The sequence below is a fragment of the Ammospiza caudacuta genome, chromosome Z (genome assembly GCF_027887145.1).
Source record: "Ammospiza caudacuta isolate bAmmCau1 chromosome Z, bAmmCau1.pri, whole genome shotgun sequence".
NCBI classification, from domain to species: domain Eukaryota; kingdom Metazoa; phylum Chordata; class Aves; order Passeriformes; family Passerellidae; genus Ammospiza; species Ammospiza caudacuta.
Window position 1 is genome coordinate 70694720 of NC_080632.1, and position 24652 is coordinate 70719371.

The following is a 24652-nucleotide window of genomic DNA, read 5'->3' on the forward strand; positions in this document are numbered from 1 at the left end:
CAAAATGCAATTACCCCTGACTAAGACGCATACATACTTTAAAAAATAGTGAAATGCCTTAAAAGTAGGAGAAATGCAGCAATGCACTAACATTTCCTCTGTTGTCTGGCAATGCCCCTGTAAACAGGTAACAACTGTTTTCATACTATTAGCATATTTAAATTTGTCTTCTCCTTTACCCTAAATTAAAATTCTACACGCTCCCCATTCCCATTGTGAAGTTGAATAGTTAGGCTGGGCTCTCACCAAGGACACATTTTGGCTGAAACCCTGTTGCACTCTGCCAAAAAGAAATGTTATGCAGATCAGAGCTATACTTGATATTACTACATTATTTTTTTATTAAGCTGTTTAGTGATTTTCCCCTTTACACACACTGCACTCACACAACTTGAGATTAAATGCAGAATAGCAGCAAAGGATATATAAAGTTACACATGGATTAATTTTATTTTTAAAAGTTTATTTGCTTAGCATAGATGAAAACTTTACCATTTTCATAAGTAATCACATGTATAGAAACTTAGGGACATTCTTTCCCTTAGGATAAATAACAGCAACCAGAAATAATGATGCTGTTCAGAGCAAGGATATTGAAAAAAAACATTCTGGATTACAGGTTTTCAACATAATATGTATGTACTAAGTGCCATTCCACAGAAACCTCTGTGTGTAAAGCCTGTGTTTTACATAGACATGCAAATATAAAGATTTTCAGCAACTGGGCTTGAGTGCATTTCAGGAACATGAAACTTAGTTATCACTTCCACATAAAGCCACCAGGATGGTTTCATAATCCCCTTTGAGTTCATCCTGTAAATTTAAGTATGAAAACCCGACAACTGTTAGAATAATGGTCTCAAGTAAAATAAATTTCAATTACCATTCAATATACATTGATCAAATATCAGTGCTCCATCTATATAAATTAATCCCTTGATAAAACACAAGTTAGCCACAGACTGAGCTGGAACCAAGCACCATCACTGAAGTTATTTGTATGATCTAGAAATAAATACATGCATTTCCAGAGTGGAGCACAGGTAGATGAGGCCAGTAAAAATGTTGAGAGGTTTAGTGGCATAAGTGAGGAAGCGATGCATAGAAGACTTTTATCTAAGATTTACTCTAAATAAAGGGAAACTTTCTTTCTTAATCAGTGGTGTCTAATGCTCATTAATATTAAAACACTGTTTACACACATTGTGTCTAGGAGCATCTCAAACAAAGGCCAACAGGGCAGTGATACTCTGCTCATCATGGGATTGCTGGTTCAACTTGGTAAAAATGGATAATATGCATTAAGTATGCAGTGTAATTATTAAATCCACTTCTTGTTTTCTCTAATTTTAATGTAGTTTTCAGAGGTATATGAAAAGTGTAGCCAAGCTATGCCTCAAGACATTTGGATGCAATCACCACTTTGGAACATGATGAGGTGGTGCAATTACATACCAAATTACAGGTAACACACATGCTTAAGGAAGATTTGAAGTGACCTATGGCACCAAACTGAAAAAGTAGCTGACATCAATAAAAATCCAAAAGGCATTTTCATACATGTAGGGAGTATGTTTCTACTCCAATCAAGGCATCTTTTTTTTTTTTTTTCAGTAATGTTTACTACTCTCCACAAAGATGCTTGGCCAGTTTAGCTTTCTTCGAGTCCCTCACCACTTGAATTTTCTGGAAAATACATTGGGTGGTCAGTCCCTTTTAACAAAGTATTTCTGTTAGTTTAACTCATTTACTTAGGTCATAGGGGAAACAGGCCAAATACATGTTAATAAAATTAAAAATTCATTTGCTGGAGTACCCTAAATGTTAAAAGACAATATCCAGTTGTGCCAAATACCTCCCTTAGAGCTGTCATGGCACTCATCTCCACTCTCCTGCCAAGGACAAGAATTTGGGGATATTGTACTCTCCTTTCAGCTCTTGGATTCTACTGTATGGTGATGTCTTGAGACTTGGATTCTACTGTAAGGTGATATCCTGAGACATGCATCACTACTAATTCCACAGCTCTTTCAACAACGACTTTGACCTGGAAAAGCAATTAGTCTCCCAGCCTGTGGGCCATTGGAAACGTAAGGTATTGGTCTACAATGAGCTGTGCAGGACAAACTGGTGACTGAGGAGCAGAAAAGTTAACAGATCTTTCCTGGACTTCAAAAATCATCTGGCTGCTTTGTGTTTCACGTGTCACGTGGGAGAACACCTACCATGATGGCTTGGCGGAGGGAGATGCCATACAGACTCTTGTAATAGCCTTTGATCTCATTCATATCCACCTCATGGCGCGAAACCATGATTCTGATGAGGTCCTTGTGCCGGGTCCCAGAACCCTGTTAAAACAAACAAAGAAGAACAGGGGAGAAAAAGGAGGGAAAAGAATTATGCTACTTTTACCACTGAAATACTTTTTGATCAAGTTAGGTTAATCCATCAGACTTCTTTATAGATGAACATACCCCTTTCCTTTTCCTTTAGTATCTCTTGTAGCAGGGAGGTCTCATATCTGCCCTATGAGCACAAAATCATGCCTGATAGGCTACCTCCACCCTGTTGTTTTTACGGTTTTTAGTATTTTTAGACATTTCCTTAGCTGTTTCCTAAAAACAGACATGTCCTTCACTGTGCTTGCTCGACATTAGGGACAGCCTAGACTTAACTGCCTTTTTAAATTACTCTTTTAATAGCGCAGTGATCTGCATTTTCATAATGTTTCACTTAATTTTTCCCATATGGCTCCTAACCAAGTCACAGGGGTTATGACAATACCTACATACTGGACTGTTTCATGATCATCAGCTGCCTCACTAACTATGGGCTCCAAACTTGCCAGAAGGATCATGAATTTCTCATTATAGATTAGCCCTCCACAAGGTTCCTGCTAACATCTATAACTGCTCTCCTTTTCCCTTTTTACTATAATTGTTGTTTCGTAAGAAGGGTTCCAGTCTGCTTCCTGTCCCTGTAACAGTAAAAGATATGTGTGGATGGACAGATGCCCCCCTGAGCATATTACAGCAAACAGACAACTCCTCCAAAAGAAAGTCTCCAGCTTCAAAGGAAGGAATAAAAGGAGCAAGAGAAATACTCTGAATTTCCCTCTGAAGCCTTTTTCTACAACTTTTTCTACAACAAAGGGCCTAGAGACCTCTAGCTAACTTTTTATTTTTCAGCTTATAAAGCACCTCATGTTTACAAAGAGATCATCTTTATTTAGATTACCTTCATTGCCAAATGGAGTTTTTCTGCAAAGAAAGCTGGCTTGCTTGTGGCACACTTTACTGTAATGAAGCAATGAGACAAAGTCACTTCTGTTATACATGTAATAAAATTATAATAAAACACTTTCAAAACCCTCTCATTTTTCCTACCCACATACCCTATTTATGTACTTCTTTATTACTTTTCTTCATAATGTATGAGGACAGTAAGATCCTTTCCTCTGTTTACTCAGAAAGCAATTCAGTCAGGGGAGAATAATTACCATAAAAACAACACATTTCTCCCTAGTTTACTGCCCTAAAATTAATAAAGGTGTTGCAATTCCCAAGAAGAAAAATGTGAAAACATTTATGCCTCCTATAGCAGAGCTGGAAGTTGAAATCTGATATTCTGTAAACCAAGTTGTAGTTCAATTTTGATACTAAGAGCAATCTGATGAAAATTATTCTTTTATCCAAAGTATATTTGACTGTGATACAAAAGCTAAGAACAAGGTGAGGGCCTGGTTCCCAATCACATTCCTGATCCACTGGTAAGAGGGAGTCCCTTCCTTACCTTACTGTTCATGAACAACAGTCACTAATTTTGTATGAACATTTGCTTGAACAAAACCACCGAAGGAATGTTTTTTAATGTTTTTAATAACCAGTATTATAAGTATTCTTGCAACATGGAACTTAGAGAAGAGTGGCTTTGGTTGAAGACGGGTTTAAAACTATTGGATTTTTGATACAAACTGTACCTGTTTTGACAGCACTTTTGGCATACGGGTTTCTTTTAAAGCTATTCCTATGTTGAATAGCTCATCTCTTCCCATTAAAAGACCCTTCCAAATATTGGGAGAGGTATTTCTACTCATTCATCAACTTCAACTTATTTTAGGTGCGTCAATTAAATCACCAAGACTAGATTAGACTTTACAAGGTATTATTTAGCCAGCTCAGTGAAGCAGGGTAAGTACAGAACAGTTTCTGATCAGAGCAATTATGGCAAAAATAAAAGGTTTAGTCGGAACATACAGCAGGTTTCAATGTGCAGAACCACTTACCAAGGGCAGTGAGGCAATTCTCAATATCACCTTTCAGCTCCAAATCCAGTACCTTGTTCATGTCATGCTTGCTGTATTTGGTGTACTTCTGAAAGACTAAATAATGGAAAGAACAGTGTTCTCCCTGCTCTGTCTCTGCCCTATTCTGTCCTCACTGCTGCAGCAGAGGACTGTTTGTGGGTCATCCTTCTCACTTTCTTCAGACAGCACAGTGTAAAGAGCAGTGTAACCGCACGCCAGGTACTGCTGATGGAGTCGGCATACGGAACGGGACTTTGGTAGGATGGAAGGGTTCACTTCCCATTGGCTGGAGTAGGGGTGGCCAACTGACTGGCCCAGACACGGTGTGATAGCCCCCTGTCTAGGGGAAACTGGCTAAGAAGCAAGACCACTTTGGGGAGCTGCCATTGCTTGGCACTGTGATCACAACCCAGTTGAGACTTCAGATTTTTTAATAGCCTAAATGATATTGCTCATCTCTGCTACTGAAAGAACAGCTAGGCTGCCAACCACACCCTTAGTCTGCAGGCATACTTCAATGTCTGGATAATCTACATCTTCTCTGAATTCATGACGAGACAATGTTCAAAAATCATCCCAGAGAAGCATGGAGCTTTGTTCAACTTACCCCTTCGAAGATGTGGGTAGCTTCTCGTAGTAAGAACAGTTACAAACACACCAATATCTGTTCCTTTCCTTTTCTCTCCTGCTTCATACAAGGCCTGTCATAAAGAAAAGAAGGTCACAAGGTCAATATCAAAATAGTAAAACTCAAACAGGAATACTGTATTTTGAGGGCCATTGCTTGTTAGTAATGAACACTGGCCCTTGATCCAATCCAGATCAAAACTCTACCTCAGACTAACTCCAGCTCTGTCAAATAACACTTCATACTTCACTTATGTCTTAATAGTATCTAGAAAACACTATGCAACAATATGAAAACATATTTTCAGACATTTTACGACCATCATCTAGCTTTCCTGGGTGTACTACATTCCTGAACGAAGTTATTTTTCACTTGTCATGACAGCAGTCTGCACGAAAGCCTCAGGACTGGTAGGATTTCATAACACTGACTACATTACCTCTGCAACTATCTGGTGCAATATGTAGGAGAAACCTATCTATTAAGTACTTCCTCATCTTTCCAGGAGTCACTTTTACTTTCAGGAAAGTAAAAGCCAAATCAGTATCCTCCATTTTCCTCACCTCCTCAAACCTCTCTAAGGGTAAAAATTAAAGACCTCCACACAGCATGAAGATTTAACACTCTGCATCAAAATAAACAATGATGAACTTTTGAACTTAGGAAAAGTATTAATTTGCTTTCACATCCAGGGCTCATTACAGAACTAAGCTCCTTATGTAACGGGAATTAAAGCAATATTTCTCAATGGCCTTTTCTTGGCTGGGTTTTTTAAAAAAATCAATTTGAAGTCATCTAAACTTAAATTGTAACTGTGATGTAACATTTTGTTGGTGAAAACTCAGCAAGGACTGCTGAGTTTTATCAAGATTTTAGCAAAGATAGTCCCGCTAATTTGGAAGAAGTAAGAAAAAGATCAGATGCTTATTTTAGAATTATTGAGAAATGACTGTGAGGTTTACCAATAATCTTGAAACATCCATCACTAAAAAGCAATACCACTATCTAACATACTGTGGAGTTCACAATGACCAGTGTATGGTAGCAGATCTGAATATAGATGAGCACACCCTTGTTCCTTGATTCAAGAACTCTTTTATACAGAAGCAAGACTGGGTCTGATTCCTCCACCTGTTGACTTGAACTTCAAATGGTCTTCATGCTTCTCATTAGCTAGACGAGGTCCTGCAGAAATGTTTCTGAAGCTAGATATCAGGGTGAATATCTAATTTCCGTCATATATTAACTTTCATGAATTTTGTAAAATACTATCTCCTCAGAAATGATTGCTGTATGACATTGAAATCTGTCAGGACTGCAATGCAGAGGGTTCAGACAGCCAGAGGAATCTCAATAAGTCAGAAGAAGTTCTGCAAAGTGCCCATGACCATACCCTGGCATCATTGTCAGCAAGCTCATCATTCACGTGAGGGTTTTCACATCGGTCACCCTGCATAAAGAAATAAATAAAATTTCACTGGTTTTCACAATCATTCAGTTCACTAAAGCTCAGCATTTGAGACTTCTGCAGCACCACTCTCATACATAATCCAATACATAACTGGAAATAGGTGCTGTTACGTGAATCATCCTGTGAATAAAACTGTTTTATTTGTAATTAGAGAACATTCTTCTACATACATCAGTGACTTATTCCTTAATTCCTGCCTAAAAATCCACAGGAAGTATTTGTTTCTTGACATAAAACTACAGGCTTCAAACCTGTGACCTGGTCCCTGATGATCATTCAATAGATCCTTTCAAGTTGATTTGAAATTTAAAACTGGAATTCTAAACCATGCACATGGATGTATCAAAAAATCATCCTGTATGCGAGTACAAGATTCATATACGTGCACTCAAAAATCAAATATTTATTCATTTTAAAAGGGTATTTTACTTGGGAAGATCCACTGTTTGAACTCATCTAATTTTGAATGCAAATATACAAAATAAATCGTCTACTTGTTAACTCCCTGCCCTTGTCCCATTATCTAACTACCAGAACATTCATTAACAAGAAAGAAAAGAACTTTATTTCTCTAATTTTAAAAATATATTCTTTTTCTAGTCAATTGACCTGACAGTATGCCTGTTATTTTTTCTAGTGCTTAAATATAACATAAAAAAAGTCTTAAAAGCATAACTGATTAAAAAGAAATATTGTTTTACAATAAAGTTTTAAAAGGCATTTGAGATAAAATCTCATTATATTTTGTTTAAGGACAGTTTCTAACGGTCTAGGATTTGAGAGTTTAAAAAAGCAACATAAATAAATAAATTTTGCCTAAATCTTTATTCATTACACATCTCTCTAAAGCAGTCTTGAGAACATTGATTTTTGATTATAGATATTGTCACTCAAAATGCTTAAGCATAGCATACCTTGGCTAGAGCAACCAAAGCCTTTTGAAAGTCTCCAGATGTGTCAGAGATGATGTCTTGTGTCAGATCTCTCTTCAGCACTGCAATCAAATAGTTCTGTTTTGAAGTTATCAACTAAGTTGACTACATAATCCTTAAAGGTCCCATCAAACCATTCTATGATCTTCTTCAGTATTTTCTTAATTTTCCCACTTTAAAATGCCCACTAGGAATATGGTTTTCTTTTAATTTGGTTTCAAGTAAAGGAATTTATTTATAACATATCCTTTAAATCCTGAGATGTGCTTGAAACTGGAAGTTAAACCTAAAATGTGCTGACAAGTGTCCATCTCTAAGGTCTTGTGGGTAGCACTGTCTCGGGTTTCTGCTTGTAAAATACACAAACCTTGTTTTGAGCCTTTTTCTTTTACATCCTTACTTCTGGCTGCTCTTATCAGTATTGAACTCAAGCACAAAACTCACCCAAAAAATCAAGCTTTTAATATAGGCATCTAAGAAGAAATGTCTTGGTAAAAGTTACCTCATAATCTCAGAAAACAGGATTCGATTAGACAATACATAGAGACACCACATTACATTGTAGTAATTTCTTCAAGTGACTTCCCCTGCAGTTCACTGGCTGCACCTACTGCTAACACGTCTGTGTTGCTGACTCAGTAAGATTTTTTTTTTCAAGCCTATGCTTTTATCTTAAAATATCAGCCAAGGTTTAGTTACGGGTGAAGAAAAGCAGCTTGTCTTCGCATGCATACAAGAAAACATCTGAATGTATGACTCCACAATTCATGAGACCAACACAATCCCAGCAGTGGTGATGTATCCTTTCCTTCACTATTGGGATTGACATAGTTCAGCAAAAGTCACCTTGATCTCCCTCACAGCAGCCCTGTCAAATTTTTGTGAGGCTTCATTTGCCTCCCATTTTGTTCTCAGCTCCTCATACTAAGAGAGGTTGTGAATCCAATGTGTCTGCTATAGGGTTATACAATGGTATAACTTCTTTCTTGCTTCTTAATACTTCTTTCTTGCTCTGAATTACCTTCTTTGTAGTATCTGCTGGCTTCTCTGATCTCTTGGTTGTTTCTTGAGGCCAGAATCTCAATTAAGGTATCTTCATCAGTTCCAAGCCCCTGATAAAAGTGATTGAAGTTTTAGAGATGTTATTCAAAAGAACAAACTTAAAATTTGTAACAGAAATAAGATGAAAATCATTGTCTTGGCTTTGAAGACACCACATGGAATGAGAAATAAAAATTAAACATGTTGTGCTTCTATATTATGTAATTTCAGCTCTTTTAGAATTAATTTTTTATCACATTCAATACACTGGTGTCAAAAGGAAGTGCTAAAAGGATCAAACAGTGCACATGAAATATAAGAATGTAAAATCTATGAAGAGAAAATACCTCCTTCCCTTTTTTCTTTCTCTCTCCTATGTAAACACTAATGAAAGTGCTATGGCTCCCATTAACAATCAGTTTTCAGAAGGAAAGAAGGAGTTCATTCTCTCAAACGAATCTCCTCTAACTCTGAAATTCAGCAGGGATTACTGGGTCGTTTTCATAAACTGAGTTGCCAATACAAAAATTTTATTTAACAAAATTAAGTTAAAATAAAGATAATGCACAAACCTTGAAATCTATGTCCAGTGTTATTTACAGGCCTTGATCAGCACAAATGTTCTCTAGGAAAGTTCTTCTCTGAAGATTTTGCCTTACCTTCATAGAGGCTCTTAATTCTTCAGCATCAAATTGAGCTGGAGTTTTCAGCAAAGCCACAGCAACATCTTCTAGATGGCCTTTCAGAGCTTTTTTCAAAGCGTCTTCTAGACTCTGTTTCAGGAAGAATAAGAAAGACACCAAGTTAATGAATGGTGGAAGTGCAGCTGCTGTTCAGTCGCAGTCCAAACATAAGTCTGGCCTCTGATCAATCTAAGTCTACATCATTCCTATATATAACAGAAAGAATTATGAAGCCCTACTTCAAGTTTCAAATTTGTCACATTTGACACTTTACATTAATTAAAGTGTCAGGCAGAGTTTTTCAGTAAGTATTCTGGAGTGCTTTCACACATTGCAGTTCAACTGCATTGAAATATTTACAGCATCCGAAGAAGACTCTCAAAACAGGCTGCTCGTTCTTCAGAGAAGATAATGTCATATTACTCTTACAATTATGGCTGAGTTGTTTGTTTGTGTAACATTTGAACTCATTGTTTATTGCATAAAGTTTGAAGTGAACATATGTAATCTCGCCCTAAACAAAACCACAAGTTCTGAAGGTAAAGACTATATTCTAATTTGACCTAAATTCAAGTGCGGTGAAAAAAAATTAAAATCTGGTTTATTCTACTGTCTATCCAAAACTGTTCTAAAATCACTAGAAGCCCCTCCCTATAGCAGCATTGGTAGGTTTGTGGAAAAGTGTTACGGTCTTACAATTCTCCTATCCTACTCAGTATTCTATCTTTGCTCATCTATACCATTTGAGCCAGGAGGAACTTTGATAATCTGAGTGAAAATTAAGCTTGGTTTGATATACTTTACCTTTCCTTTAGCCTGCTGATAGGCAGCTTTGATCTGCTGTCGCTGAGCATTTGTTCTCTTTGTCAAGATGTCAATAATGGTGGCTTCATCCACACCTTTAAATAAACAAACAAAATTCCAATATATTGAAAAGATATGCATCATTAAGCCAGTTAAATTATTTTATCTGCTTTATTTCATATTTTGATTTCTTGACAAACTCAAAATTCAACCAAAGGAAAAGTTGTTATTGTCTACAAACTAACAAGATTAGTTATGTAGCTAAGAAACCAAATAAATAGATCCATGTAGGACACAGAAATTTCATACAAGAAGTCTTAGAGTGTTCTGAGTGTAGATCTTCAACTAAACTAAAAAACCCTAAAAAACCCCAAACAAACACAACCCACATTGAAAAGCACATTAGATGACATTCTCCTTTAATCTCAGTAAGTCAAACTGAAAAATCTTGGGAAGCACAAAGCACCAAATGTGATTTTCATTAAAAGACAGATATGTAACAGAAGCACACAATATATTATCAGCATAATCACCGCCTCTTGCAGGAATTCTATGGAAATCAAGACAAAAAGTATTAGTATGGTATATTGCAATATTATTTCCTTCCCTAGAATTTAAATTTTTTCAATCCTTCCTTCAACATATTCAAGAACTTTAATATAGCATTAAGGTCTGGAAGCATAATACAAAATCAGGCTATCAAAGAGTTGAGATTCTTCACCAAGTGGCATAATTTAATGTATTGCCAAGCTTTTAAAAGTAGAGGCACCTCTCCCACTTGTCACTGCCTCTTGCTCCCATATTTTATTCAGTGCTATTCTCAAAATTTTCTAAGGAACAGTCCTAATGTAGTAAGTTAAATATTTACTCCTCTTACCTTTTACAGTAATAGCTCTGTCCAAAGCAACAACATCAGCTGATGGATCAAAATTTGGGTATGTCTGTACTCCACGGATACCTTTTGAGCTCTTCTGCAGATGGAAAATAAAAACTAACATTTAAAACAGAAACAAGAAAAATATTGCTCTTACCAAAGAATATTTTTGTCTAGAAGCAGTTTTGAATGCCCAAATAAACTACGCATTTGGGATTGCCCTTTATTATCAGGGAACATACAGTTTTGTAGCTACAGGTAATTGAACAGGTTCAATAATGGACATGCATTGGATCTATTCCTTTCACAGCTCTCATATTAAACAAAAAAGTACTTCATAAATTAGTTAAGGTACCTGAACATCTATATCTTAGTGTAAGTTGGATTGCATAGGAAAATAATTAACTATCATAATTAGGAAATTATGCTCAAATTTTAAAGACTCTAAACACAAAATTAAATTCTAAAGGCACTTCCAGTAAAGTGCTATTTTCTTTGCTTATCTTATGCAAACTGACTGTGTTATCACATTGCAGGTGTCCTCAGCTGATTCATATCTAAGCTTTCAAACATTTCTTGCATTCAAGATCTCGGGGAAGTGTCCAAGCCTAACCCTGCAAGGAAGTGGAGACCTCTTGCCCAGCCTCTTTGAAACTTTGGACGTAAGCCACAGCCTTTGCAAAACATTGTCCACTAGCTGATTTTGGTGAATCTGCTCCTACATGGGCACTCCCTAGTCAATGTCTGAAGATCTCTGGGAACTGTACATCAGATCATTTGGCTTGTACTATGTCAGCAATGTGACACATCAAGTTACAGGTAGGACTAACAGCACTAAATAACTCATACAGCACTCACCTCAACAGCTCTAAATAACTGATTTAACTACTATTAACTGATTAACTACTATTACAGAATCATAAAATGCTCAAAGATTCTTGGATGAAAGATTTATAGAAAATTCCCATTGTTGTGATATGCAACGAGGTTTCTTATTAGAAGACACCACTAGTTTAGCTAGATGATTCAGAATCTCCTATAGTCTTTTTCTTGTTTCAAAAACTATTTCAAGTTCTTTAATCCTTTGCGATTAAAATAAAATACTCCAAAAGAAAGGGCAAGGTTTTATGAGTACATATTTTACATAAAACAGTTTGCACTGAATTTTGTACACTTCTAGCATCTGATGATTAAATGCTCATCTCCCTACACAATTGTCTCACTAGGAGTTGTAAGAGAGCAGACAGACTGCATACTTAAATCTCTAGCATAGAGATACTTAAACATCATATTTAAATCTCTTATTTAAATCTGGGCATCTTTAGTCTCCAGCATACTTTTCAAGAGATCATTGCGTCTTGTCTGCTAAGTCGACAAAGGAGTGGGACTGTCTCACTGCCTGTTTCTCAATCTTGCAGGCTAACCTTTGTATGCTGGTTTCCATGCCAAACTTATCTACCAGCAATACAAAAGTCTTGGTAACCACTGTAGCCAAGAATGACTCAGGACCCTGGGAATGGAATTGGAATAGGACGGTGGAGCCAAAGGTTTGTGCACAAAATGTTATGGAGTCAAAATTACAAAATCTACAAGGGCCTAGAGCAGAAAACTTTTGTTTACTGAAATTTACCCTAGAAAATTTTGTTTTCAAATTGTAAGTTTTTTTGGGAACTTGTGTGATTTCACAACGTACTGCTTTACCTTTGCTTTCATTTCATATCTCCACCTCATTATTACAAAGATTCTCCATATCATCCTAGCAGAGTAACCTCACAACCTATCACTCCCTTCTAATGTAATACCATACTCATTGAGGTTTTTTATTTCATGTTGTGGCTTGTTCCACCATGAGCATGACATATGATACGAAAGCTAGGATAAATACTAGTGACTTTACTTCCTCCTTTACATTCCTGGGTTCCAACTCATGGCTTCCTAGACCTCAGCCAAAGAGTCCCTGGTTTTTTCACATACATTACCTGGACACGTTCATACATGTTCACACAACTCAGCATCACATTAGTACATTAAAGAGGCTGATCTGAGTCAGTCAGTGACTGGGAATTACAGTTTAATCACACTAACTAGCTCTGCTGAGGAATTGATAAATGGACTGAGAGGTGCAAATAAGAGCAATTTTTCACCCTGTAGCAAACTTCCTATATTATATGGTTACATTAGGCTATACACTGCAATAAAATTAGGTTGCGGTTCTAATCTGCTGGAGTTTTGCCATTGTTTTCCCTCCATTTGCATGTATGAAAGATGATGTTTGGCTGTCTTTAAACCACTTGTAAGACCACAAGCAAATAAACATGGTGGTCTCAAAAGCTGATAATACTTACAATACATTCCTGCTCCTGGTTGTCAATGAACCATGCCTGCTTCAGAAATTCTGATACCATAGCCATGTTGACAGAGTTTCTGGGAAGAGATGCATCAAACAATTTTTCATCATTTTCAGCATCAGTGCAACTCAAGATTTCCTACCCTCAAAACCACTTCTCTAGCACAATGACCTGTCATGGTTAATGTCCCACATGGTGACTGGCCTGTGCTATTGGAGGCAGGTAACTTTGATGTTTCATGAGTGATGTGATGCTCCACATCTGCCGGCTCACCCCTACATTCCCAGCTACTTTCAGAAGTTTTAGATAAGAGCAGCAGTAGTACTATATATGTGCTTATGGTAATACACGAGCATTAGCACTTAATTGCAAAGGGAAGTTACTACAAACCAGTTAGTTAATCTATCATCTATGCCCATTTAGTTTGATCATTTTGAAATTCACTGGTAAGCAAGGGTTCTTGTCTCATCGTTTACAGACATTGGAGTTCTTGTGTATTACGTTAGGGAAAAAGAAATTCCTTGTTAATATACTTTCATGTAATTTCTTTGACTAGACATTTTCTAAGGAAGATGAGTAAATCTGGATAGTTTTATATACATTGCCTTTTTTTACCTATTTTCTACAATTTCTACATAATAATAATAAATCATTATTGATTTAAGAAGAGGAAATAAAAATAAGTTTTGCTTTTTACCAATCAGAAAGAAAGTCCACCCAACTTTCCCAAAAGTCTTCCCTATGCAGAAAAGGAAACAATGAGAGTGATGTGACATTAAGTACTCAAAAATAATGAATAGCTTGCTTCATAACAACTTCAGTTGCTGGTGTGGGGAATATTCTGTTTGTTAACTGAAATAGTGAGGAAATAGAAAGAAGAAAGAAATGGTTTATCAAATAAAGTTATTCAAACTGGATTTTTTTTTAAAAACACTCTTCCTCAGCAAGCTCTAGGGAAGACTTGGTTTTTAAGCATACATGTAAGCAATGACTAGTATTGCTGAGTAAACAAGACTGATTTTGAAACTGGTGTTAAAAGACAAAATTCTTTTTGCAGTCTTGGAGTACAGATCATACACACAATTATAAAAAATTACGTTAGTTATGTTGCTAACACATCCCCGCTGTCCTGTAGGAAGGACAGAGACCAGCCTTTTGACTTGATACAAGTTGAGGACCAGGGAGTGTAGCTGCAGCCCACCTCTTTCTTTCCTTCACAGCAGAACTGTAAAGCTTGCTTCTGTACTGCAGCCAAAAAAGTGACAAATACCTCACACAGCCTGCCTGCAGCTCTCTCCAAAGTAAGAGCCAGCCATATTCTCTCTTCCCCAAAAAACTCTTGTTTTTGTTTCCTCCCCTCAGGAAGAAATTTAGCTCTGCCTGTGCTGTCAGAAAAGCTGAAACTGATTTAAAATCTGTATTTGTATGCTATTTAGAGTAGGTCTAACTGGGTAAATAATGGACAGAATATTCAGTCAGATTGAAGGATCAACTTTTTCGACCTACTATTTATTCAGGATCAGAAAAGCATGCTCACATCACAATTGCAACCTGCACTTTTCTCAAGCTGTCAGAGTGACTCCTGCACCCTTTTGTGGACTGAAGTTAGCAGGGGCAGATGAAGCAGTATGGTGCCCAGAATTCTGCTGCATTTTGTAGCAGCACACATGGAGGCCACATGCAGGGGATGGGAACACATTTTACACAGTCTCCATTCTGGGTACACTGAGTCATCAAGGCTGGCATGTCCTGCTATGTCTGCTGACTAACTGATCCACAGAGCAGAGAACCACTCCAAACTATGCAACAAGATTCAGTCTCCCAGCACCACATCTGAGAAGAAGTGTGTTTTTCCTGATAAAGTAACCCTATTCAGAGAGAGCTAGCTTCAGGAAGCACATCCCTTTCTTCTACATATTCCCACACCTACCTGTGACACCAAGCTCTAAAGGTTTCCATGCCTTTGGGGCTTGCTGGAGCAGAAGGCTACTAGACTACACTAAATTGGGTTTATTAAGCCTCTAAAACTTCATGTCTTTTCTGGCTTAAATGATACAGTAAGAAAAAGAAGTCTGTGCCTTAAAAACTTTTAATTTTTTTTTTCTTTTGAAATGAAGACATTGGCATGCAGATCCATCTATTTCCATCTAGTAAAGAAATAATGCAATTTTAATATAAGTCAAAGTAGCCAACAGCCCTTGGGGGAAGCTGAAGACCTTAGTTTGCTTAAATTAGCTTCGCCAGGTAAGAAACCAACTTAATATAAAATTCTTCTTCTGCTTTGAAAGAAACTACAGCCGATAAGAAAAAAGAAGGCTGGAATCTAGGAAGACAGCCAGTCCCCTAATGGAGACAAGGTCTTGCCCAATACTTTGTTCTGCCACTCTAAAAGGCAAAGAGATCATGTAAACAATACGTACATTTAGAAGGGATACATTCAATCCAAATACCACTTTAATGTGGTATTAAAAGGACTAAAGCTACTGATTCCCGGTTGGAACGACCAACAACACAATGGGATTGCAAAAGCAGACAGACATCCAGACTGAAAGCCCTAACTGTTGCTTCACAAAAATCACCACAATATTGCTTTCTGCCTGGCTCTTAATCCCCTGAAGATGCACCCTTAAACAGGACCAATCAAATTTTTAATATTTTGTGAAAATTCTTTATTAAACATATTTAAATTTTAGATTTAGATTTTTACACAACTAGATTTTTACACTACAGTCTGTGTCAAATGACAGCATTTTTCTATGCTTATTTAACCATATCATGAAGCATGTTAGATGCCTGGTTACTTTCAAAGGCTCAATAACAGGATCTTGATGTAAATTACAATCATGTCACCCAGTAAGAAAAATAGGCAGGAAATCTAATATAGTCATTTACTTTGCAGTGGAAAATCTGCTGAATATGGAAACATCAGAGAGAAAAACAGCCTCATCCTTGTAAAATTCTATGGAAAGATTTAGCACGAAGAACTCCAGATGATACAGCTTTTACATGGCTTTGCCAAGTTCTTAGTCAGAAAAGTAGGATTTTGCTCTTATGTTTCTAAAACATTGGTTTGATTTCTAAAATTTTATTTCTATTTTGATTTCTAAGAGATTTGATTCTCATCACTTTCATGAACAATGACTCCTCTACAGTCACAATGCAGCAAACTCTTGTTAAAGTATCAACAGCTGTTTCTATTTTTCATGTTTACATACACAGGACAGTAGTTTTCTAGGAACTCTTGTTTTTACCACAGATTTCTATAGCAGCCTGTTAAAAAGGCAAAGAGAAAGCATACGAAATTGTCTACTCCAAATAAATTTGCTTTTGAAGATTTACCCATTTTTTATTCCCTTTATTTAATTGCATTAAATAAAAGCAATCATTGCCCAAGCCCTTGTGTAAAATGTTTCAGAATGGAAAGAATTTCTCCTGCCCGCACCCGTCTTTTTCCCTGACAACAAGTCAAACCCACAGAAAGTTTGCACCAGGTCACTTGACAAATTCAGCATACAACTCCTAAAGTGCTGGGTCTACAGAGAGCAATGATGAACTACAAAATCCTACCTTCCTCCTCCCGAGCACTGCCTCGCAGGGCTGCACAGTCCGGAGCAAAGGAGCACAGGGCTCTCAAAGCTTTTGTAGCCTGTGCAGGAAACTCCACCCAGCAACCAGTGTTTCCACAGCCCAAGTAATCATCTGCAGCAGCTAGGTCTGGGTGCCACCCAAAGTCGAGAAACATTAGGAAAAAAAAAAAGTCATTGCGAAACTATGCGCTGGCGAAAGTATGAGCAAATTTCAGAAGGGAAAAGAGATCAAATGAGCAAGCCAGGGTAGCTCTCCTCTCCTGCCCTAGCCACATACCCACTTTTAATAAATTGCCGTAAATCTTTTGGGATCACACGATTAAATATTAAGAAAACAAAATTTGAGTAATTCTCTTCACATTTTAATGTGTGATATAATTTCAAAAGTGAACATATTAACATATATCTTTGCTCAGTGGAACTTTGAGAGAAGAAACAATGAAGAGTCAAGGCAGCATCCTCACTTAACGGAGATCCGGTGGCTATCAGCTGTGCAGCTTTTGCCCATGGGTCCATGCAGAAATAACCCAGGAATAAGCCATGTCTAGTATTTAATTAAATAATTTTTTCTTTTCTTGAAAAGAAGCTCATGGAAAAAGGCATATCTAATATAAGGGAAATAATTGGTACCTACATAATTAGAAAGAGATTGAAACAATCAGATTAATCTCTGAAGTTCAAAATAAAAGTGATTTGCCAAGATGAGGGTATATCTGTTAGAAGTGGTTTACTGCAAGCACTTCTTTGCCAAGCCAGCACAGCACAGCACCATCACTAACATCTCAGATTGGCCTGGAGCATGATGCCCAGTGAAGAAATACCTATTGCTGAGCCAGAAGTGTTTGCAGTGGGCAGATAGGGCTCCCAGCAGACTTTCATCCTCCTCCTGCTGACAGGCTGCAATGCACAAGTACCCCCAGTATGGCTGATCTGCCCCACACGGGCATACATGAAATGCAGTCTGCCCTTGAAACCCATGTCTAACAATTAATTCTATGAGGAGAAAGAGGAACAGACTGATGGTAATTATTAGAGGAAATCCTCACAAATTTCTCAAAGGTAAAATAACACACATGGATGTTCCAGCGTAACTTACATCTTTCTCTATACGCCAAAATGTGTGCTGCTCAGAGTAATCTCGAGCTCATCACATTCAAGGAGGTCCCCATCCCAGCAGCCTAAGGAGAGAGTCTCCAGGAGCGCTAAGGACACAGCAGCCAGTCCAGCCCAGCCCCAGGACCTGCCCTCAGCTGGGGGCTCAGCCCTCATTCCCCACTTGAGTCACTGCCCTGCTGCCTTACAGAAGGCTGGGAGTGAAAGTGGGACCCCCCCAGCCTATGGACTGATGGCCTGTCACATTTCCCACCCCAGAGAGGTGCCAGATGCCTGGAATGAGTACCCCAGGTCTTCTGCTCCTCCTGGGGTGATGGGTTAGGAGGGGCTGCTAGGCCCTTCCTGCTGACCCCCATGGGAACACTTCTGGTCCCCAGGGAGTTCCCAGCCACCCTGATTCTATGAGAGCAATTTTCTCCAATGCTTTGTTATTTCCTTTCCCCCTGTGCATTTAATATATCATTTGACAAAAGTGTTTTAGATGTTTTCGGTAAACTGAAGAATTGAAGGGGCCTACCAGCTGAAAATGAAACTGAGCAAGCTGTCAGGTGTATGTTGATTTGTTTATTTAATTATGATGTGTGATGTACAGATTACTCTAGCCCACCCAAATTCCATATCAGAATGACACTGGCAGTTTTATTTCACTTGACTCAGGTATTGGCCAGAATCTCTGTTTTTACACTTTCTCTGGGAATGTTTCCCCTGTCTATTAATGAGCACAGCTAAGGGTAGGAATCAGTGTGCTAGAAGTGCATAGTAAGACACTCCTCCATGCTGTTGACTCTTTTTTCTAATATGGTTTTCCCATAATCAGATTACTACCCCATTTTTATAATAGTACTTTTTAATACTATTTTCTGATTTTGTTCTTTTGGGATTTTTAGGCTTTTTTCTAAATTAATTCTTTTGCCTTTCAGCCCATGTTTCCACCTTCAGAGTGATATGACAAGAAAGTACAATGACTTCTGCTACTAGTCATAGAAGAAGTTGTTTGCATTTTCTTTTCCTTCTTAATGGGTGGACAGATGCTGGTTGACTCCCTGTCTTCCTGGAGCTCAACTGAGTCACCATCTGCACTAGAGTGTTCTATTGTACAAAATGCTGCCACCTAAAAAAATGCAGTTTTGCATTTGGATGGAGCTCTTAACAATTGTTTATTGTTAAGTTTTTAATTGTTACTCTGTCATTTGTTTCATAAAGCTATCACAGTTTGCATGTTGTTTATTTAGAAGTGGCAAGGCATGCAGCCACTGTTGTAGACATTCAAATGCCTCAAAAATGACAAAAATAAGTTTATTTGTTTAGAACACTCAATGCATGGAATGCAATTGAGAGAAACAGAAGTGTTCAGTGGAAATAAAAAAGAAAAATGGTCACTTGATAACTTGCCATATTTGGCCATGCCAAATATTTCTCCTAAGGCTAGTGATTACTCAGCTCAGTTGGGAAGATGGGATTTCCCCAAGAAATCCATCCTACACAAAATGACAGGAAAATGAGTCAGAAATTTTCATGGAGTTTGACAGCAAGAGCAGCAGCCCTTACATCTATTTCAGAGGCTGCTAGCAGCCTGCTGTAACTCTGTTTTTTTCCACCCAAGGTGCCTTAAAGAAGAGTTAAGGCTGGAGAAATTTAGGAAATGATGATTCTACCTCCCCAAACCCAAATACTACATTTTAGAAATGACCTTCAGACTGCCTATGAGATAAACTTTAAGAGAAAATTGATGGTCACAAATTGCATAGTTATGAAATAACATTATTCTGAGGGAGCTACTGACATAGAACAGAGCTCTACCTGTTTTATGCCATGAAAGCCATCCATTTTGAACTATCTGACAGCAATCCAGAGCCAACTGGAATCAGCCTCTCTGATCTTTTGTACCTTGTGACTTCATTTATCTTCAGTAGCTTTTATCCATTTCCTAAAAAACTGAGGAGGAACACATTAGTCCAATTCCTTAGGCAGCCAGGACCTGCAGTGTAGCACCTTACTCAGGTTACAGGCAACAGAGACATTCATGTCAAAGATACAGATCTAAGAGTATGTATGACTTAACAGCAGGCCTACTGAAGGCAGTAATACTCTCAAGAAAACATCCAGAGAAAATGCAGTGGTTTTACTACATGTTTACCAATTTCTGTACAAATCCTATTTCAGGAAGTACGTCTCAGTTACATTATTCAGAAAATAACTTCCTGCATATTGAGGTAAAGGACCTCCTCTGACCTTCATTTCTTCCTTTGACATATACAAGAGATAAAATATCAAATTCATTGAGAACAGCTACACTATCTATTTATTTGCACCTGATCTCCATGGTTCTAGCGAGGTCCATCTAGGCTGTGATTATGTTTATCCCTGTGATACTACATTATGGGCTGGATGGATTAAAATCTAGACATACAATTTCTTTTTTAGCTTCATGCTTAAACCAAAAAAAATTTCATTAGATACAATAGGACATTCAAAACTGCGTAATACCTCTTATGGATTCTCTGTTAAGGTTTTTTTTTAATTGTATTTCCCATTCAGATCATGTTTCAGTTCTGAACCTCTTTGCAAGCTTGTAAATAGTGAAAAGATTGGGCAACATTTGTTGATGCTGATGCAAAACAAATCATAAATATTTTTGAGGAATCTTCTAATAAGGATTCATTTTATTTACACTGCATTAAATATTTAACACTTCTGTCTTTTAACATGGATTTGCATTTTGTTATTGCTTCATGAAATACTGAATTAGCAATAATTCTCAGGCAGCAGGAATTCCATGATTTAATCAAACATACATCTGCTTCTATAATCAGTTTTAATACTACTGCTCTCTTAGTTGCAGAAAATACTTTTTTTGCAGTTCCATAAATTTTTTGAAGTGTAATAGGGTATTCTGAGTCTCATGGTTAAACATGGATTGGCTATCCAGAAGACACAAAATGTTAATGAGTGGCCCCCTGCACAGAGAAATAAAAATAGCCCATCCTCTCACAGAAGCAAGCCGAGTAGCTGCATGAGAAATCATGTCAAGGTAACATCATTTTGGAGATTAGAAATCCCATTCAGTTTAAATGAACTCAGGTTCAGAGAAATGCTTCCAGAAGCTTTTCAATGTCTCAGACAGCCTTCCAAACAAAACCCCCTATAATGCCAAAGTAATTTAGATTAGGAAAATGTAGACCTTCTAGGAAGCCTCTAGGAAAAAAATGTTGGAAGTCTTTGTTACAAATCTTCATCCAAATCACAGTAGAGCAAAACAGACCTGTTTGATGATGAAGTTGTGACAAAAATAGTAACTTACAGTGGAAGGTAAAACTCAGTGCACATTCAGGGAAAAGTGCTAAGGGGACAAGAAAAAGTGGGAATGCATAATCTTTCAACAGTCCTATGCAGTGTGCAATGCTAATCAGAGGCTGTAAATAATAACAGAAGAGTCATTCAGGTCAAGGGAACACAAGTGAATTTAAACAATTGTACTGCACATAGAAACTGTGGAAATGTCAGTGCCCTTAATGAAGAAAACATCCAAACGTCCTCCCCAACAAAAGAAAACAAACCAAAACAAGAGAGTTGGTGGTGTGTCACAACTGATCTGAGGAGGAAGGGAACTGGGCCATCTCTTCTAGGGAAACCATGCAGCAAGATGAGCAGTCCTCTGATTTACAAGAGACTGAACCCTGCTGCACAATTAAGTTGTTGTAACTTCAAAGAAAAAAGAGACAGCACTAATTAACAAAAAATTAACCAGCAGATGAACCACCTGTGGTACTGCAATTTGCAAGTTAAATTTAGCCATCTGGGATTTCCCAGTTTATTTGGCATTCTGAAATTTATCCTTGAAGTAGCTTTACATCTGCTGCCATTTCTTGTGCCACTTTTTCTTTCAAAGAAAATGAATATTATAAATATTTATAAATATGCCCTTAGCAAACTGTGCTCCTTTGATTGCTTCTGAAATACATACCAGTGAGTAGATCTACTAACAAAAATTGTCCAGGCTAAACCAATAAAACAATAAAACATATCTCATTCCCTATTTACAGTGAGGAGCAAGTGTCAGAATCTTCAGAATCTTCAGAATCACTTCAGTCAAGGTCATATTTGTTGTGAGCGGCATAGCCCTGACTTGGGGCTACTATGAAGAAACAAGAATTCACTACTATGAAGAAACAAGAATTACATAATAAGTGCATAATAGTAAATCATGTTTTGCTCATTGTGTGCATTGAAGGTGGGGTAAGAAAAGTCATAAAAAACCTGAGGAGACTATACATTCCATTCACTCTTGTAACACCTTGTTCCCAGAATATTGAGGGTGGTTTGTGGTTAGAAGTTTTTGGAGGCTGCTTGGCTGTCACTATTTCACTCAGCAGCTTACCTGCCAAAATTAGGAGACAGAACTAATTCACAATTAGTCAGTGATTGCAAAACCGGTTTACTTCTGTGGAACATCAGAACAGTTTAACCTCAGACAAAATAAAACTTTTCATGTGCCTTTCCCTCAAATTTACACAAAACTAAAATGTTGATAGTGAAAAATCTCAACTGCAGTATTCCATTTGAAAAAGTAGTTTTCCTTACCTCCTTCATTTTATGCGGTTTTTTTTCCTCTCAATTTAAATATAAGTTTATTGTTGACTTTCCACAAAATATGATTTGTATCCAGGAGATTTCCTTCAAATTCCTGCATTGTGATGTTGAACAAGAATTCCCTATTGTGTTGCCAGGTAAAAATCCTGTTTTAAAAACTCCTGTTCTTTTGTTTCAGTTTTACTCTAGACTGGATTGCCTCAAACTGCTGGGGAAGAAATATCACTAGGGCACAATGGTGCAAGTCACAGTTATTGAAGGGAAACCTTAAAGAGTTTAAGCTTGCTTCTGTTTCAGAGAGAACAAGGTTCAAGGCGTGTTTGTATTTGTTGTAATTTGTCCCATTATAGAACTGCCTAAAGGTACATAACTCAGAGTTTGATTTGCATTTGATTTTCCTCAGAGGAGAAAGATGCAGGTGCAATGTTTCAAACGTAGCCCAGTTCTATACTAGTGCAAATTATTTATCCCAGGAGCTACTATAAGTTTCTTAAGGTAATCAAAGTCATTGGAAATATACAAAGAGGAACATGAAACTCCTAGCCATAGAAATTTAACTTTACATAATTATGCATGAGCTATCATGGATAACGAAATATGAGACAAGAGAGGAGTAGTGAGTCCCAATGACACTAATTTAAGAAAAAGACATACACTGTAACTGTAAAAATACAGGACTTTTTGAAGGGTGTTTGAAGTAAAAATGTAAATGTTTTTGAGGTAAAGATTTTTCTTAAAGTAAAATTAGTAATACCGGCCAAAACAAATGTACCAAAAGGAGTGATCTCAAGATATCTGTGTCACTTCCAATCTGTTTTATTGTGTTTATTTAATAGCTAGCACTGTCACATTCTAGTTCTAGAATGGGACTACTACACAGCCCTCAAAGATTGAACAAAGCAAGAGATATCACAGTGAAAATTTAAAATCTAAGTAGAGGCCTATCATACCTTACTTAAATACAAGTGGGAGTCTGTTATTTTGTGTTTGCTTTGCCAGTTTCTTCATTTAGCAGTAGTTGTAGTGCAAATATGTCTTACATAATTTATTACTCTAAAAAATAATTTGGAAACGTAATCTGTCAAATATATTTTTATCTTTTGTAAGATTGTGAATATTAAAAATGAAACACCCTCATTTGTTCAGATGATTGATTTTTCTATTGTTTCTTTCTCTCATTTTATAAAAATACTTTCTCAAAAAAAGCCTTTTGTATAGGTCACATTGTTATATGTGTTCTTCACATCCCAGTGAAGCTATAAAATGTTCAAATTAGTACAGTAGAGCAAATAGCTATAGAAATTAAATTAGCTGTAGATTAGTTGTACAAAGGTTCACAATAAAGCTGCTTCCTGTAAACTCACAGCGAAACTGCTTGTTGAGTTAGTGATACCAAAAGCCTTTCTTTTGTACTATAATCAAAAGGCAAGTTCCTGGGTTTAGTCCTTTTGTCATAAGGGTGGGGTACACAACAATAGCAGTGAGGTAGAAATCCTGAGCCATTGATCTCACCTGCCTAGGCTGGATCACGTCAGCCTGCAGATTTCATTCTCGATTTTTTTATTTTTTTTTTTGCAACTGCTAAATAGTACTTGCTTCTCCCTGTTTCAGCTGCTGTTTTGTTCATATTTATCTAGGAATATATCAGAAGTTTTGTGCCTGGAGTTATTCCAAGAGAGCAGCATATTTGACTTAGAGTTCAGAATAACCTGCCTGTCTCAGCTGAGGCCAGTCACAGCATAATGGCATAGGAAGTGATAAAAGTGTGGGCTTGCTGTGCATTTAATTAGCAGAGAAGGGAAATGGAAATACACTTCCTTGAAAAAATTGTAAAAAGCAGGAAAGCTTTGTTCTAATGCAGAAACAGCTTTATCTGGACTAATTTAATCACTCAGTTCATATGAAATTAGACCTGAAATTGTATAAAATACCCCTTGGAACTCTATCAATTTAACTACTCCTGGAAGTGTAGCAAGAGAATCATGTTTCACATTCTTGCAGCCAATAAAAGTGTGGATGTTTATAAATTATTCTAGTGAAACCCTTCTCATCTTGTGGGTGTTTGTGCTTTCAGAAACATAGAACCAATCTATATTTTTTCACTTATAGTAAGTTTTAGTTTGCTGGCGAAACGGACATTGCTTGACACAGGAGTCAGTGAGAAGAAACCTGATCTGCGTCTATTTTACTTTCTGTAGGTATCTTGTTACCTAGCGAGGCTCTTGCATTTTTTGCAGGTTAAATATTTATGTAGACGGTGTGGGAGGTTTTCAGA

The 24652-nt window shown here is 37.2% G+C and overlaps 1 protein-coding gene across 1 annotated transcript; it reads right to left on the reverse strand.

Annotated features, from left to right (window-relative positions):
* Positions 1-426: 426 nt before the first annotated feature.
* Positions 427-16712, reverse strand: ANXA1 (annexin A1). Its single transcript, XM_058823493.1, has 13 exons — positions 16655-16712; positions 13085-13163; positions 10743-10836; positions 9866-9960; positions 9038-9151; positions 8359-8449; positions 7320-7399; positions 6328-6384; positions 4914-5007; positions 4286-4381; positions 3238-3296; positions 2226-2348; positions 427-813 (listed from the first exon to the last, which is right to left on the reverse strand). The coding sequence occupies exons 2-13, from the start codon at positions 13148-13150 to the stop codon at positions 754-756; spliced, it is 1029 nt and encodes a 342-aa protein (XP_058679476.1). The 5' UTR covers positions 13151-13163; positions 16655-16712; the 3' UTR covers positions 427-753.
* Between the last annotated feature and the right edge of the window lie 7940 nt (positions 16713-24652).